This window comes from Halyomorpha halys, unplaced genomic scaffold, assembly GCF_000696795.3.
Source record: "Halyomorpha halys isolate HHAL.00 unplaced genomic scaffold, Hhal_1.1 Scaffold343.1, whole genome shotgun sequence".
Classification (NCBI taxonomy): Eukaryota; Metazoa; Arthropoda; class Insecta; order Hemiptera; family Pentatomidae; genus Halyomorpha; species Halyomorpha halys.
Genome location: NW_027109758.1, coordinates 1275962 through 1294503, shown reverse-complemented (window position 1 = coordinate 1294503; position 18542 = coordinate 1275962). Strand labels below are relative to the sequence as shown.

General features: G+C 28.7%; 2 protein-coding genes and 1 long non-coding RNA gene across 5 annotated transcripts in view; 2 read left to right on the top strand and 1 right to left on the bottom strand.

The window, feature by feature from the left end:
* Positions 1 to 621: 621 nt before the first annotated feature.
* LOC106681481 (lethal (3) malignant blood neoplasm) lies at positions 622 to 13214 on the top strand. Of its 3 annotated transcripts, none has more exons than XM_014421818.3 (4): positions 622 to 649; positions 10519 to 10619; positions 11091 to 11222; positions 12322 to 13214. In XM_014421818.3, the coding sequence occupies exons 2-4, from the start codon at positions 10583 to 10585 to the stop codon at positions 13140 to 13142; spliced, it is 990 nt and encodes a 329-aa protein (XP_014277304.1). In that variant the 5' UTR covers positions 622 to 649; positions 10519 to 10582; the 3' UTR covers positions 13143 to 13214. The 3 variants fall into 3 exon arrangements, with proteins under 3 accessions (XP_014277304.1, XP_014277303.1, XP_066904051.1); XM_014421817.3 differs by having other exon boundaries at positions 628 to 649; positions 10519 to 10633; XM_067047950.1 differs by lacking the exon at positions 622 to 649 and adding an exon at positions 718 to 741.
* Positions 6568 to 16646, bottom strand: LOC106681484 (uncharacterized). The gene is made up of 3 exons (XR_001343254.2): positions 16561 to 16646; positions 16274 to 16327; positions 6568 to 6703 (listed from the first exon to the last, which is right to left on the bottom strand). It is a non-coding gene; the product is annotated as an uncharacterized lncRNA (long non-coding RNA).
* Positions 16647 to 17327: 681 nt separating this feature from the next.
* The window catches only part of PMP34 (Peroxisomal Membrane Protein 34), a 9730-nt gene continuing 8515 nt past the window's right edge, over positions 17328 to 18542 (top strand). The window contains exons 1-2 of the mRNA XM_014421862.2: positions 17328 to 17562; positions 17639 to 17699. Of these exons, the coding sequence (XP_014277348.1) occupies positions 17497 to 17562; positions 17639 to 17699 (127 nt within the window). The 5' untranslated portion in view covers positions 17328 to 17496. The remainder of the gene's footprint in view (positions 17563 to 17638; positions 17700 to 18542) is intronic.

Sequence of the window (18542 nt, the reverse complement as noted above, 5' to 3'; positions counted from 1 at the left end):
TTTGAGAAATCTATATCTCAGGAACTATGTGACGTACAGATGTCTATTAGCACTGAAATTAAAGCTATTTTAATGGACTATAAAGAAGTTTATGACCTTTACCTTCGTAGGAATAGTAGTTTCCATGATATTTGCTAAAATAAAGTGATTTATAGTTGTTCAATATCAATCGTTGTCAAATAACTCTCTTAGGGCTCATATTTTATAAATTTATCCTTCTTTCAATGACGTTCTCTTAGGTTTTATTGTGTCGTTCCTACTTTTTAATATATAGAGAAATAGAGAATTAAAAATAAGTTTTTTTTATCGCTTTGAAACAGCCGCCATTTTTTATTCCCCCTACCTATACTTGGCAGACTCATCAGTTTTGACAAGTAATTATACCTAATTTTCAATTAAGTAATCAAAAATTGGGGTGAGTAACTGCCTTTTTTCTCCTCTTGGGCTCTTGTACTATTCTCTCATTAGCATATTTTAGGAAATAACCTTTGTCCTGTGCCTGATTAGCATACATATAATATTTGAAGATGACTCTGTTGGATATATTTTTTGATTTGGTACCCTTTACCCTTGAACCTAAGGTGGACAGAACCTGTGGTGGGGGTGCGGCAAATAGTCAGTAATCAACATGAGGCGATGCTTGATACAGGTATGTGGTGGTAACTCCTCTCAAGGAGCCAAGATACGTATTATGCTATCTCTCTGGCCGAAATCACGCACGGGAATCGTTTACAATTAAAAGTAAACACAAGATTTAACCTCAACAGCTTTTAAATATTAGTCAAGATTAATATGTCAATATGGAAATATATCACTTCATTGTCTCAATTAATAATCTGTCTTGACAAGATGAGTTGATTCGATATTCTTCTGAGCGAAATCCTATTTCACCACACAGAACTTATTCCATCAGTTTTCCTGTTATTTATTGTCGGATTAAGACAATTATAAATATAAAATTACGAAGAAATTCGCAGAAATAAGATAAATAATTTACTGGTTCATACAATCATCTTATAATCAAATAATAACCTTGTTTGAGAAATCATGAAAAATGTTTACAGTATTCATTGAAAGCTAGTGATTTGAGTCACGCCATGAGTCATTCTTTTCTTATCAAAACAAATTTTTATAAAAAATAGAAATATTTAATTAATTACTGAGTGCATTAGCGTTTAAAGTTGAGCACAAAATTCTAAAAAAAAATCCTATTTATATTTGAACTAGCTTACAAAATACGAGAGTACGAAAAAAAAGAGTTCATTAACTTGAATGCTTTAAATAGATAGTTGTGTTGGTGACTGATTATTTTTTAAAGCTGTTATTTCTTACTAAAATCTGTATAGAACTTTCTCTAAAGTCTTGAATATCTGAAACATCAGTTTACACCTTTCTTACATTCAACGACTCAATTGATTTTGCTATTGAAAGGAATTGGAATTACGTGATTTAATTTTCAAATTTTATATGTATATCCTATGATGAAATTGGATAGAAATGAGTTTTTTTTACATATTACACTGTGAAATTGAAACAATCATATACCATGTGCGGAGAGTCGATAATAATATGATAGCAAAAATTGTTTTTCTTATTAAATTATCAAACCTGTTTATTTGCTATTTAACAAAAACTGTTTTGGAGGACATACTCTTTCAAATGATTGATTGAATGAACCAACCCCATTCAATATTGGACCAATTTAAAACCTACAAATTTAATGTTTCCATTTCAATGATTTAGATTCAGCTTTCTTACTGGAAAAAATAAAAAACTATAATTTAAATTACCATAAAGAAAATTTTGTTGGTTGGTAATTAAAATCCTTTTTTTTTATAAAACAAAAGATTGATCAGCATTTTATAAATATTTACTTTAAATAGCAGTGACGTATGTACCTTGATAGGGTTATTTTTTGGAAGGGTAGGGCTATAAATATATTTTCAAATGTTAATATGTATATAATATATAAATATTTAGTAGTTTTCTTATTTTCTCCTTTTCGAAAATTTTCTCAATTTTAAAAAAATATTTACACTACAAACCGACTTTTCGGAGTCCTCCACCGTCTTCGGGTAAGTTCTAAAAATTGTTTATGTTTTTTTTATTTATTAACATTTACAATTGTATTTACATAAAATATATCTAGCTATATTATATAGAATATATATAGAATTTTATGTAAGATCGTAATGGTATGATACCGGTATATAGAGAAACTATTCATTGGTATTACTCTCTTGGAAAATTTGAAAAACAATTCAATATAATATAATAATAAAAACCTATTTAACAATTATTAATTAAACGTTGATTCAAAATTTATATTTGTATTCATTTTTTTTTTTAATTTAATTTTTACGATTATTTTGAAATTAAAAAAAAAATTGACGCAGTAGATTTATAGATTTTAGACCTTGGAAGCCAGAAAGAGAAAGAATATTATCATTATAATAGGGTAATTTATTTAAATAATAATTGTTAAATAGGTTTTTATAAATATATTATTGTAGCATTGTTTTATAAATCTGTAGAAATGTCCTGAAGACGGAGGACTCCAAAAAGTCGGCTTGTAGTGTAATTTTTTTTTTTAAAATAAAGACAAATATTATATATATTGGAAAGGAGAAAATAATGAAGTTAAAAAATGTTTATATGACATAAATTCAACCTTTTCGGAGTAGAAAATTGGTGTATAAATATTGAATGATTTAAACATACTTGATTATTGGTAAAATTATTACAAGAAAGAAATATTAGGACAAATGTAACTTATCACTGTTTTGGTTTAGTAAGCACATTTAACAAAATAAAGTTGTTTTAATTGTGTATTTGACGTATTCCATGGATTTTATCATAGACTGCAATTAATTTTTAGGAGCCCTACTAGCTTTAGGATTGTTAGTAAAAAATAAATAACTCCCTTCTACGGTACAATCTTTGAATTATGTCTAATTCAAAATAAAAATTATTGGTCAGGTGTGTCGCTATTAAAGCAAAGCGATTTGTTTAGTTTCAATCTGAAATATTTCGATGTCATCTTTATATTCGGGAATGATACAGACTTTTTCTGTTTATGTAAGTCTAAAATGCCTAACAATAATTTTTAATTAACATTTTTGCGATAATTTCATAATATATTCAAACTTAAAAAAAAAAAAAAATAAATTCTAGACGCCATCGTATATATTAAATCAATTGAAAATAATATACGCGAATAAAATACTTGGTAGTTGGTGTAATATATACAGGGCTAATAACCTTTAAACGGCTATAAATAAAAAATTATGAGCCGATGGTAAGATGTGTACATTTCATGAGTTAAAATGTAACGCTGTACCTTGTTAATGAGGTAAAAATACAATAACAAAGCGTGATTTGTTTGTTGAACTGAGTGATCTTATTTTCTAGTTTCCTTATAGCTGAAATTCCATTTTTTTTTTTTGCCAAAACTGCGATTGTTGACAAGTATTAACTTGGGAAAACAATAAAATATGATTTTCCTGATAATAAATTTGATGTATTAAGAAGTTATTGGACAACAATGATTTAAAGAATGGACTACCTCAAGAATGGATTTTCATTTTGTCACAAAGTTTAAAAAACGCTAAAAAATTAACGATCATACAAAAAGCTTGAATATTTTCTAATAGATAAAGTTCATTCTAAAAAATACATATTCTTAAAAAAATATTTATTTATGTATAATAATATTTATGTACACATACGTTTATTAATTCAATTAGTTCTTAGACGTTTCAATAACGTTTTATCTTTTTAAAATTTAAATTTAGTTTCTTCATTTCAATTTCCAAAAAAAAATCGACAAAAACTTTGTATGTATTCATTTCATAATTTTAGCAAAGCTTACCTCTTGGATTTGAATTTCTATTTTTGAAAAAAACAATCTTAATTTGAAGAAAGTTATTAGTTGTTCAACAATGAAACTGGTATACTAATTCTTAATAATATTCTTAATAAATCAGGATTTGGTCTCAATTTACATAAAAATTATATTTCTGAATTTTTTTTTCTTACTTTTGACCAGCGGTTCCCAAACATTTTTTGTTATAACACCTCTATTGGGCTAAAAATCCTTCACGGCACTCTTGTTGAGCTAAAAAAAAATTAATGCCACCGTTTTTGGGCTAAAATAAAAATGTCGTCACAATTATTCTCAGAACGGTTGAATATATCGGAAAAGGATAAAAAAAAAAAAAATAAACAAAAAAATAAAATAAAATAAAAATTTTCAAATATATAGTTGCATTTCATTTATTTTTTGTGATAGAGAAAGATCATTCCCTTACGGCACCCCTGGTATACACTTGGGTCACCCAGTTTAGGAACCACGGTTATAGACAGCCCTATCTAGAAACGCTCTGGGTTGTTCAACCAAATATCACGGCCTTCAGATCCTAATTCAAATGGATATTTAATTAAACATAAATTATGTTATAGATTTAACTTTATGTTACTGTAGGACAATTCTTCAAATGAGACATAGATGCACTTTATAAAATGAGGAACATTAGTACATGATTATGGGTAATACCCGAAACGTAGTACAACACATATAGAATACTGATAATATTCTAAATAGAAGTTTTTTTCAGCTCAACATCTTAATAAATTAATTAAGCAATTATTTTTGGTAAAGAATAATAAAGATTGATAGAAATAGACCGTTTACCTAGTATACTTAATATTCACCTTTACAAACTATAATAAACGGTAATACAGGTTTCCATCTTATATAAAAATGTTTTTAATATTTGGATATTTAAGCTAGTATATAGAATTTTAATTATAAAATAAAAAGTGATAAACAGAGCCTATTAATTATCTAACACCGAGATTTTATCAATGCTTGATTTAACCATATTATCGTTTAAACGACCATAACGTTCTTTGACTTTAAAGCCGAATGAAAGCAATTTTTTCTTTTAGGCAATACACAAAACGAGAGCTTTACGCCTTAAATTAATAATTATCATTTTAAATAATAATAAATATATAGTTATTTAAATAAAAACAATAAATAATGAATAAAGTATACATATTAAATATAAGCAACATCCAAAAATAACTACTCTTGAAAAAGGCTAGTAGATGAACAAATATATAATGAAATGTTAACTATTAGTTGATACGGAAGATTAAATATGTCCTCTAAAAAACACATTTGTATTATATTGAGACGATAGAAATGATTCATACCTGAGCCCACAATAACAACAAATCACCAGACCATTGGCCAGGGACGTAACCTCAACAAAAGGATGAACATCCAAGAGGTTAATGGATTCTTCATCAATAATGTCTTCCCAGTTCCTGGTCACGGCATGGACAATCTATAAAACATATCCCGCAATACGTTAAGAAAACCCTGATCAGAAACAAGATCTCAACTCTAAAGAGCAATCGTGTTTATAAATATTCATTGTTTAATACACTAGAAGTTCCTTAACTTCTCATGTCCTTCAGTTAATTTGTTTCTGTTCTTTACTGGGAGTCTTCAAGTTAAACTTTTCTTCGAATGTCACAGTTCAGTTAACTTTTAGATAAATTAATTCAACAGGAACCATCAAAATTATACTTTTTAATGTATAATGTTTTAATGTTAAAGTAATTCGCAATATGTTTTATAGGCCTTATTTGTAGGTAGAAGAGACAGCAGATGAGGTCTTATATGATGACCCTTATATACAAACCGATTAACTCCAACGACCTCTTACCAACCAATGCCGATACTCACTAGTGCATGATAACCAATTTGTGATTGAAATACCAACTCATGCTATAATTCCACGAAATATTCTAGTGCTTTCTGTTTCTTAGTTTAAAACTGTCTCATAATATTTTCTTTTGACTTAAATTATTGGTCTTTATCAAGAAGGTTTGAAATACGTCCATTCAGTCCTAAAATGAGTTTCTGTCCCCATGAATAAACCATGGGTTTGGAACGTAGTCCTTACTGCGCAAATACCATGCTGCACATGATCCATCCGAACTTATGTTTGCTCCCTTGGCACTTCAGAACCTCTTATAAAGTTCATTTTAAATTCTATCTTTCAATTTAGGGTAAACAACTATGTAAATTACTTGAATAGTTCTTTAATTAACAATAAGGAAGCCTATCGATGCATAACAATGAGGAATATATTAGCAATAACAACATCAAGGAATATATTAATAATAAGGAAGCCCATAGACATATAACAATAAGGAAGCACATCGTCCCATAGAGAACTCAACACCGAGTTTAGCTCGAATAAATACAAATTTTCAATATCTCTCATGTTTTTTAATTCATTAAAGAGTATAGGTATTCTGTTAAAACGGAATCTGTTGAAGTTATTTAACAATTAAAACAATATTATATAAATGATTAAATTTAGCTCTAAATCTATTTTAAAAGTGGTTGTAAACGACAATATTTCTTGAGCTTGTAACATTTCTTTAGTTATAATATTTAGGTATGTAATATATTATACCTACATATTTTATACAATACCTCCTTCCATTCTCTAAGTGTTAATCCATGATGGGAACAATTATCGCAAACCGTGACAAGTAGCCCTCTCTATAACTTGTGGTGAATGTTACTCGCACAAATTTGATCCATTATTTTTCTTGGACATCATTGCTTCATTGCTAAGTGAAAAAGTTACTAGAAACCGTGATTTCTAGAATCATATATCTAGAAAATAATAAATTTTCATCGTATTAAGTTTTTTTTTAAATATAATAATTAAAATTAAATATAATAATGACTATCATGTACAGAAAATTAACAATTAATTAAATCATTTAACTTGACCAAAAAACCCTTAAAACGTTTTATTTCTAAATTAGGGCAAAACATAGGCAATAACACAACTTAACAATTGACTATCCTCTTACACCAGGGATACATAAAAGGATGTCATTTTGCTCGATTTAACTGATTTTTTTTTATCAAAGACTCCTCTACTCGTTTTTAATTTATGTTTCAAAGGTAAGATATTACCGGATCTAATTCTGGATTTTAAGGGCGGGTGCTCTGGGAAAGATTCTCTTCTGTTATGAACTCCTCCTCGAGAGATTGTGATGTGTAGTACATCAACGAAAACTCGCGACTAGAGAATTTCTTAAAGATATGATGAGTAAGAATACCATAAGTTGGGAGGATGGGTTTCATGCTGATTTCCAATTTTAGCCACTTTTTCAATGTTGCTTGCTCAAAGTAACATAAGGTAAAAAAAAATTAAAATAAATTTGGCTTATCTCAAAACTTTTATTATTTTTTTTTAATATCTTTATTGAAATTTACAACTTTATATTACATAATACATTTAGTAAATATGTCCTTAGTTAAAGTGGAGTGTTACAGGCGTGTAGAGCAACTACCCATTGGTAGCACTCTAATGATATTTTACATTTGCTGGTCTCGTGGCCATCTTCTTTTCAGGCGCCTTGGAGGATTGTCAGGAATGGAAGAGGATGCAATGCTAGAAATTAGGGGGTTATCTCAAAACTAAAATTATTGAAACGTCAAAAAAAAAGTAATAAAGATATTTTAAGGGATTTATTTGAAGTGAAAAAATATAAAAAATTATGTATACTTAGAAATATCAACAAAGATAAATAATATTAACAATTAATTGTTGTGCATATAATTTGCTCAAAAATAAAATCAACAAGGTTTGGACTTAGGTCATTTTTACTTTTACCGACGATATGGTAAATTATATTTACCCTATTTTTTGTTTTGTTTTTTATATTCCGTATTGTTAATAGACTAGCTGTTCCTCTGAACTACGTATTGCCGTTATTTTTATTATTATAATGTTTACGGTTATTGATTCGAAGAGAACGAGATGTCTGGAAAAAAAAAAAAGGAAAACAACTATGTTCCTCATTCAGCGGAGGTCAGAAGTCGCTAGCGGCTGAGCCGTTACGTCAGAATATTTGCTGTTCTTCACGGTGATAAATAACAGACATATTGCCTCATTGCTATTCCTTAATGTTATTGAAATCAAATAATTGAATTTCTTCGCATTTCACGATTCTTCCTGATAACGCGCTTCGTCGGATCCGCATTAATAAATCTTTGTTTAGTGTCGTAACGTTAGGATACGTGTCCACTCTGACCTTCAATTCTTGTACCATTATCATAATTGGAAGGCATCCAAGACAATTACAAGTGGATTATCATGATTGCAAGTTTACACTAAAAAAAATCACAAGTGGGTTATCATGATTGCAAGTTTGCACTAAAAACAATCCCAAGTGGATAAAAAAAAAGACATGAATTTTAATATGTAATCTTAACTAACTTAAAAAAAAAATATCACGCGAAACCAATGCTTTATCTAACAATTAGTTTCACGACTTGGACTCTCTTGTATGGTTGCGCTTAGTCCAGTAAAATTTAATCTAGTAGTAATTGTAAACAAATTTCTTATAGTGGATTCTAATGTAAAACTGTTTGTAATAGAAGATAGTAAAATGTTTAACAATGGCCCAGGATGAGTATGTTTAATACACAAGAATGTTCAAAATAATCAAGCACAATATCCTATTAATATAGTGCAAGCAGCTTAAATATCTATTAAAATTTAAAGGATTAAATTTTGGTATATAACAATATGTGTATAGAGGTATATACTATATCTTCAACTTTTAAACGAAACGTTATAGTACCGGAATAAAATGTCCAGTGCCAGTATAGTGTAGTGAATGCTGTTTTTATACGTAGGAACCCAACTAAAAACAAAAGATTTTACATTTTTCTTTTTCTTTGTATTGAATTTATAGCAGAAGTAAAAAGTCTGCCCATGATAAGTTTTCACTTTTGTTATTTTGTCCACTGAAAAAAATCCACTGGAATATTCAAACAGGATAAATATATTTTACCATATCGTCGGTATAAGTCCAAAACTTGTTGATTTTATTTTTGAGCAAATTATATGCACAACAATTAATTGTTAATATGCTTTATCTTTGTTAATATTTCTAAGTATACATATTTTTTTTTTTAATATTATTTCACTTCAAATAAATCCCTTAAAACATCTGTATTAAGGACCGAAACGTTGTCCTTATTTAAGACAACTTATCGGTCTGCTATCTATTATTTGTCAATGAAAGTAGTAAAATAAAACTAATTTAATATCATCAACCTTTACAGAAAGTACTCAAATTTTCATTATTAATAAATTTTAGTTTATCAATATTGTATTATCATCAATAATTTTAGTTTTTAGATAAGCCAAATTTCTTTTAATATTTTTTTAAAAAGTCTGCCCATGATAAGTTTTCATTTTTAACCACATTGTTACCAACAAAAGGATCAGTAGATTTTCTTGAAAACTAATTATTGAACTATTTATTCCACGTCACGATTTCAAAGGCTCAACTTAATATATAGTGAATTATAATTAATCATAGGTATTTTTAATTCGTACAGCGCACCTAATAAATATTTTTACAAGATTCTTTTACCTAATAAAAATCTTTACAAGATTTACAAGATTCTGGCATTTTGTATCACAATCAGTAAAAAAGCCATATGTTAAGGAAAGTTCGATATCTTGGAAACTATTTAACGTGGGGATGTCTATTGCGGCTCAATTTGAAGCTAGTTAAATTTATTACACAGAAATAAATTATGAACATCTCAGTAATAGTAGCAGTTTACATAATATTTACCAAAATAAATTTATATAATTTTGATTCCTCATTGTTTGGAAAATATATGGTATTTAAATCAACTGTATCTAAAAAAAATTTGAAGGTAAAGAGTTCTATGGCTCAGTTTGAAGTTCAAATTGAACAATAAACCTAAAAATATATGGCGGCAATTTAAAAAAAAAAAATGTGCTATAACATGGCTTGAGGCCCTCATTTAGTAATTAAATTTTTACCATCATGTTTTTTAGACAACTTTACTTAAGAATCCATTTACAGAAATTAATTTACCTGTTTTTCTAGGTACATCTAAAATTTAAGCTTTATTTACTGGACTGTTTAAGAGTTCCTGTTATCTTGGTTAATCTCAGAGCCTTTGTGAACAAAAATAGCACATAGTAATAGGAAAAGACGTATTATTTCTTTTCTAAAATGCAGGGGTGAAGAAAACTTCCAATTAGATTATATTATTATTCTATATTTTGTACATTTACAACATTTCATGATTTATCCCATACTCAAGTATTATTTATCCCCATATTTTTCAACTTCATCAATTTCTGTCGTGAAATTTAGTCATTTTTATACATATATCTTAATCATTTTTTACAACCACATTATTTTTTAAAAAAAATGTTATTATTTAAAAAATTTAATATAAATAACTTCCTAGAAAATAAAATCCAGAATATATTGTTTCTTTTCAAAGGACGATAATGGTAATTTAATTATTATTACTGATTTATTTATTTATTTGTTTAAAAGGTTATTTATTTACTTCAAAATTATTACTTTTTGAATATTGTGATCTGATAATTTAAGACAGGTTCCTTGCATATTCAGGTGCTATTGCTAACATCTATTATATGTAGTCCAGTAGACCGTGATAGTGACGAAAAAAGACCTTATGAATTCGGCTTCACCATTGACGGGGAACAGCATAGGTATGAAAAAAAAGGTAATGCAATATTAGTTATAAACAATTATAATAATTATTATCTGAAATATACAATTTCACCAATCTGTCTTCCAATTATAATAATTATTATCTCAAACATACAATTTCACCAATCTGTTTTCCAATTATAATAATTATTATCTCAAATATACAATTTCACCAATCTGTTTTCCAATTTGTATAATTATTATCTGAAACATACAATTTCACCAATCTGTTTTCCAATTATAATAACTATTTTCTCAAATATACAATTTCACCAATCTGTTTTCCAATTTTTATAATTATTATTTTGTTCTTTAGCAGTTTTTATTCTATATCGTGATGAATGAAGAAATCCTTTCAGCGATGATGAAAAATATTACCTCATGATAATATTGATAAAAAAATTGATAAAAGGTCTTGGTATCATTTAATGTGTTATTTTCATGACAAATCTATGATTTTACTGTTCCAGATGAAAAGGGCATAATTATGGGCGAGTTTGGATTCATCACAGCTGATGGTATTTATCACGTCACAGTGTACGCCACTGATGAAAATGGCGATTTCAAAATAATAAGCATGAAGAACATTAAAGTTGGATTTCGTAAGTAAATCCTTGATGTAAAAGTAAAAATATGTTTGTAATTATGTACATATTCATAGTTACTGTATCCCACAAAAACATTGTAAGCACGGTGTTTTCATGCTACCATTTATAGTTGTGATAGTTTTTCAATAAAGGTACTGATTTATCAGAGAGCTGTTGAACTGTAATTATGTTGCTGCGGATCATAACATACCCTATTGTTATATTATTATAGCTTTTATTAGATCACTGCGGTCGACCTCTGCACGCTGTGATCTCTGAAAAGGGATAAACAAAATCCCAAAGATTCTTATTTTTTTGTTGAGTTCGGGCCTAAATTCGCATAAAAATGTATCCAGTTCAGAGTTTCAGTTTGTAATACATAATAATATATCGAAATATCGTTATGCAGGTCTAATACGTAATTATCTTATAGAAAATATTTCTTTCTTTCTCTTTTTTTTTATGATTTTCAATATTATTTCACATGATCTTCCTAAAACATTTTCTGTTTTTCAACCTTACTGAATTTTTTCATGTTTCGTAATGTAATTTTAACAAAGAAAAATATTATATTGATTACATGTTTGTAGAATAAATATTAAAATATAAAACTTTTAATAAAAAATATATTTGTAGTAGAAATTTAAAAACACTTCATGGATGTTTTAAAAAACTCTTGTCTATACAAAAAGTAGATCAAAACCATTTATAACTTCCAAGAAATAGTTGCGTTTTTCATAGACTAATATTGAATTTGATCCCTGCTTTATCCTTATCGAAAAACCCACAATAAATCTTTCGCATTTATTATTTGTTTACTGAGGATATAAATCACTGTTCCATGATACATCAATTTAAACTTAATCTGAATACTTAATAGAGCAATCTTAACTCTGCATTGAATAACTTCTTATTTTCTTATTACTTTTTGGTTTATATGATCACTACTTTGTAGCTAGAAGAATATAGAAAGCCCCATTAAAACTTTCAAGTATTATTTAAAAACCTTGGCCGATAATTGAATTGATATATTATTCACATCCAAGCGTGATGATTTGATATTATGTACAATCGTATTTATTATTTTAACTACTTTGATTTTTCTGTGTTTTAGCTCCTGGTAAAGTCACTACTACTACTGCCAAGCCACTCACCAGTAATTTGCAGTTAAACGGTATAAGGGGATGCAGTGGTTGTCTGATACCAGAAACTATGCCCATTATGGTTCCAAAAGAATACCCTCCAGGCGACAAATCATTTGTAAAAACGGACGTCAGCAGTAAACAAAATTTGAATATCAACAGAGATTCTCAGTCTTCTCCACTTGTCGGTAATACTCCTATGAATCGTTTCGAGGCTAGTGGGTATAGTAAAATTGTGCCACCAAACAACCAACAACATGGATACGAACAACAAAACAAACAAGGACCACAAAACACTGCTACGCCAGTTCCGAGCACTTCGATCCCAAATAATATTCCTCATCAAGATTATGATAAACCGTTGAGTGGTAATATACATACCCAAATAAACGTTCCAGGATCACATCCTACAACAAAACCAGTAACTAACGGGTTGACAACAAATCTTAATCTGAACCAGATTAAAACAACTCCAATAAACACCAATTTACAACCTAAACTAAGTGAAATGGAAATAAAGATTCTAGATTATATGGCTAAGTTATACAAGTTTAATTACACCCTAAGCTTCCACGGACACGAAGAAGTGGGAGATCTGGGAGGTAACAAAAACGGCTCTTACTTCTCCAATGGAAGAGATGGTTACCAAAGGAAGGTTGTATACATTGCTAATGAATTCGGTTACCAACCAAAGATATCTCTGGTTAAATTAGATGATGAATTGATTCCCAAAGAAGAAACTGAAAAGGAACTTACTAAATTAAAAGGAAGCGAATTCATTTGGTTATATTAAAATAAATTACTATATTTCCATTAAAAAATTGTAGATATAGCTGTTAAGGAAAATAAATATAATTTGATCATATGACATTCTTCTACCTGCTTCTAGACTATAAATGTAATTGTCCGAAACCAATAACAATTATTCATCTCAGTGTATTTTATCCGTTTTATTTTCATTTTTATTCTAGTATCCCTTTGGTAAAGGGTAGGTAAATAGTTTTGAACATTTCAGTTTTAATGTTTTTCAGAAAATGAATGTTGGAATCCTTACTAAAAATTTTTGCTGCCTCTCAACCGAAGATGGGGAATCTTGGTATTTTTACAGGAAAAGGAAAAAGATATCCTCGGAGGCAAAATTTTCCAAGATATTAAGGAAAAATATGACTTCTTATCTGTCTGTAATCAAATCTGTTTACAGTGTAGGTGTTTACCCAGGCCCTCAATGTTCAGGGATTGTGCGAGTTGGTGATATGTAGAGGATCAATTTTATTAAACTTCAACCATTGCTTTCCCTTATAGTACAACAGTCCAAGAGGAGAAAAAAAGGCAGATATTTCACCCCAATTTCTGATTACTTTAATGAAAACTATGTATAATTACTAGTCAAAATTGATGAGTCTGCCTTGTATAGGAAGGGGGGGATAAAAAATGGCGGCTATTTCTAAACGTTAAAAATAATTAATTTTTTATTCAGATATATTTAGAACTACCAAGAACAATATATAATCTAAGAGAACATTATTTAAATTAGAGGAAATTTGCTAAAATATGCACCCTAATAGAGCTATTTACGTTCAATAGTTCTCTAGATATAGCTTTTTAAAAAACAATATTTGAAATGTATGGGACGTACTGAAAGATCAGTAGTTAGTGAATTTATTTCGAAAAATCTATATCTCAAAAACCGTTTGACGTACAGATGTCTATGAGCACTCAAATTAAAGCTAGTTTAATGTATAATTAAGTAGTTTCCTTACGTTTATCTTCGCTGGAATAGTAATTTTCTTGATATTTGCTAAAATAAATTGATTTATAGTTGTTGGGACAAATTTTCATTTGCCAAATTTATATTCATATGTGAATATCATAAAAATTACTACCCCTACGAAGATAAGTGTCATAAACTACTTCATAGTAAGTTATATTTCCTTTATTTTGAGTGCTGGCACACATATGTGCGTCTTATGGGTTCAAAGATATATTTTTTCAAAAATCGAACATTTTATATGAACAACTAGAAATTAATATTTTGTGAGTTTATTTTGTCAAATATTATAAAAACTACAACTCCTACAAAGATAAACACTATTAACTATTTTATAGAAAATTTAACTAGCTTTAATTTTAGTGCAGACAGACATCTGTACGTCCTATGGTTTCTGTAATAAAGATTTTCATAAATCAAACTTATTGTCCGAAAAACTATAAATCAATTTATTTGAGCAAATATCATGAAAACTACTCTTCCTACAAATGTAAAGGCAATAAACTACTTTATAGTACTAGCACTCAGATTAAAATAGCTTTAATTTGAGTGTTAATAGACATCGTGACGTTATATAGTTCCTGAGATATAGATTTCTCAAAATAAATTAACTAACTAATGATCTTTCAGTACATTTTTATAAAATGATGCTTTTTAATAGGCTATATCTCGAGAACTATTGGACGTAAATAGCTCTATCAGGGCTCATATTTCAGAAAATTTACTCTTCTTTAAATATGTCCTTATAGATTTTCTAGTGTTGTTGGTAGTTTTTAAGATATAGAGCTCCGAATGAAAAATGATTTTTTTTTAAGTTTTTGAAACTTCCGCCATTTTTTATCCCCCTTTCTATACTTAGCAGACACATCAGTTTTGACTAGTAATTATACATAGTTTTCATTAAAGTAACAAAAAATTATGGTTAAATACTGCCTTTTTTCCCCGGCTCTTGTAGTACGAATGCTCACATTTATTTTCCTTGGAACAGCTATATTTCTACGTCGAACATATTGTTAATCCGACTTTGTTGAAATTTATTATTAATTAATTATTCTAATCGATTAAATTATATACCAATCTATATGTTTACTTGTATTGTGTATTTTTTATGTGTAGATTAATAAAAAATATTTCTGATTGAATAAAATGAGTTTAAATGTATAAAAAATAACAAAAACCAAAAGATACTTCGAATAAAGTATGCCAAAAAACTTATTTTTAATAAAAAAAAAAAGTCAAAACCGTTTCAGTGCCCTTAAAATCGTTTATATACGAATTTATTGAAGTAAAAAATCTGAAATTTTTGGACTTGCTTTTTAGTAGTTTTTTACCCTCTATACAAGGAGTTTCCGTAAACATAATTCCTCAAGATTTTCTTCAAATCCAAAGATCTTTTACATGAGGAAAGTCATAACTCCATTATATCCTTATGTATTTATGGTCAGTAGTTTTTGTGCTTTTCTATCTACTTGGAGGTCTCTGGTCTCTATCAACCCAGTCTTTCATTTCTAACAGTATACACAATGGCAGTTGCTGCAATGACTAAAACTGTGCAGCAATGGTTTGTCAAGGCATATGCATGGGACAGTAAACGAGAGAGGACACTAAATAATGTCCCCGAGTGTTTTAAAACAATTTGAACCCAAAACTACCTCCTTAAATGGCAGGGCTTTCATCTTAAGAATGTCATGGTGCATTAGTATCTACTAACGTTTTTACCTGAGGGCCTCGTTCACGGTCAATATGGTCAATATATTGACTGTTTCAGAGGTAAATTGTAGCAATAATACAGACACACATTCAATAAAATTGGTCGTGTAGGTTGAAAATTATGGTGTACTGTAGTTATTGACAGTTGGTTTCATAACCTCAAGATTCCGAACTATCGGTTCTATAGTCGATCTTTGACATAAATTGAAAATAAATGTTTATGAAACGTATCATCCTTTACAAAGTGTATTGTTAAAGTTAAGATATTGTGTATGTTTGTAGGTAGCTAACATTTGAATGTTAAATATTAAGGTTAAATAAAATTTGATTTAGTATTACAATAACTAAACATCACAATTATTTAACTCCCTATTTATATAGGGGGTAAGGATGAATAAGGATCTTACATTAAGAATTAAATGGTTAGTGTTATATGTTTAACTTACATTTAAAAACATCGGTAGGAACATTTCAAACTAAATTCAAGGCCTTCATTAGATCTGAAAACAAATCACGAGATAACAATCTTAATTAATAGAAAAATAACAAGCTTTGAAGCCTATATAATACTACATTAAGTAGATATTAAATGATACCAACAGAAGATTAAAACATTATTGGAGCAGAACATTATTTAAATAAAATATGAAAGAGGTTAAATATATACAATTAGAAATATATGTTATAAATATATCATCGAAGCTATTTTCTATTTCAAGTTAATCATTTTCACCTTCTTAAATCGAAGTAGCGATATTCCTTTCAAAACGATACTTCAACAAAAGTTTCGATACTCGATAATAAAATGCCAATACCTGAAAAACTAATATAAAATAAAAAATAATTTGATTGAAAATAAGACGAAATAACCCTGCCGTCATATCTATTCGTTCTAAGAGATCGGGGTATCATTGCATACCTGTTTAATTATTGGGTCGTTACTAAAGTTGTCTATAAATGATGAAACTTGATGTAGTAGCTGGGTGTCTCTCTCTTAACAACGTCATTGATTCCCCGAAAGTGGGTATTAGGTAAAACGTACATTTCTAGGGCTATGGACAGATCAATTTGGTCGGTAGAATTAGCAGCACTTGTTGTATTCAGCACTTAAGTTTTTTCTGACATCACAATAGGAAGAGCTTAAGCATTCATTTGTAATTGAAAAGATTGTTAATTATTAATCATAAGAGATATTTGACCGTGGATGGCTTATACGAGAAGAAGATGGTTTGGGGGTGCGGTCAAAATATAACTCAAGTAAGTTGAAGTAACTTATTTAATTGTTAATGTTGTTATTTAATTGTTAATTGTTGTTGAATGTTAATTCATTATCTTACTATAATTGGATATTATGCAATGTTGGGCCTTCATTAAGCTGAGCTAATGCTGTTATATCTAGGAATTATAATTTAATTCTATGAAGTTAGTAAATCTTTTTCACATTCGTCGTACTTGTATCTCATATCTCCCCACCTCTTTGGATTTTATTCCTCCCACTCTGCTGGGAGTACATGCGCGGTTCATCTGAATTAATTGTCAACCTCTTACAATTTAGTGTGACAAAGCAGGAAGAGAAAGAATGTTAGTAAAGGAATTGAGTTAAAGCTCAACCTATTTAAACGGCCTCTCTTATACTGAATATCTGACTTATCAACAAAACAAATTTGAAATGGCTGTGATTTCTAAAAATTTGTTTACCTATAATAATTTAATCCATGCTGTTTCTGGAGCAGTTGTAAGTTATCTTTCTACAAAATTAAAAAAATATTCATGGTGAATAATTCATTTTATGACACTACTAATATTTTCAGGGTAGTGTCATAGGGATGGTAGTTTTTTATCCACTAGATACAGTGCGGAGTCGCCTTCAATGTAAGTACTACTGTAGTTTTATCAAAGTGTTTGGTTTTTTTAAAATAACTGTGATCAGCTACTGAACAATTGTGTGTATTTTATAAAAGGAGAAGTTGGTTGGTGGAAACTGACTGGGAAAAGAACACTAATAATGAGTTTTATTTCTCTTATATTTGTGTCATCATTTCGATCTAAACTATAGGCTTCCATTAGCCCTAAAAAGTAGAAGATTTTATCATGTTACTTGGTTTAGAATCCTCTACCTCTTCACAAGAATTCCAGCTAAAACCTTGGTACGATTGAAAAATAAATTTAACTAATCATTAATCTTCTCTTAACTGACCACACCTACTGCATTTCTTATAATAAGTGTATGGTCAACTCTGTCCACACCATTGGGAATATTTAAAATAGTTATGTCAACTCACCAACCTTTATTTGAAATTGTTAGGTCTATAAAGCATAGTAAATATGTTTATATGTGTAGTTTGGATATTATTTAGTAACCATGTTTGTCCAGTAATCTTTTTACTTTAGAAATGCTAATCTTGCTAGTTGTAAAGATTTATGTACAGTTAACATTAATAATTAAATTTATCTACGACTTATTTCGTGATTGTATGTTTTTATAAGTATTTGTACCTACTAGGGTATAGAAACGGCATCATTCGTATCTTTTATAGAAAAAAAAAATTAATGGATTCTGAAATATTTACATTTATTTTTTCTTACTTAACCTTTCATTTCTCCAAGGTAAAACTTCCTTTTATGTAACTAACTTGGCTGATATGCATTTTGAGGCATTAACATACCAGGTCATTCAAAAAGTCCTGTCGTTTTTTTGGGGGAAATTATAAATAA

What these genes read in the sequence shown, in the direction of transcription:
- LOC106681481 (XM_014421817.3), top strand. Translation starts at nt 629, where the DNA reads ATGAGGCGATGCTTGATACAG. An exon ending in GCATAGGTATGAAAAAAAAG is followed by an intron (nt 10,634 to 11,090) that starts GTAATGCAATAT and finishes TTACTGTTCCAG; the next exon opens with ATGAAAAGGGCATAATTATG. An exon ending in GAACATTAAAGTTGGATTTC is followed by an intron (nt 11,223 to 12,321) that starts GTAAGTAAATCC and finishes TCTGTGTTTTAG; the next exon opens with CTCCTGGTAAAGTCACTACT.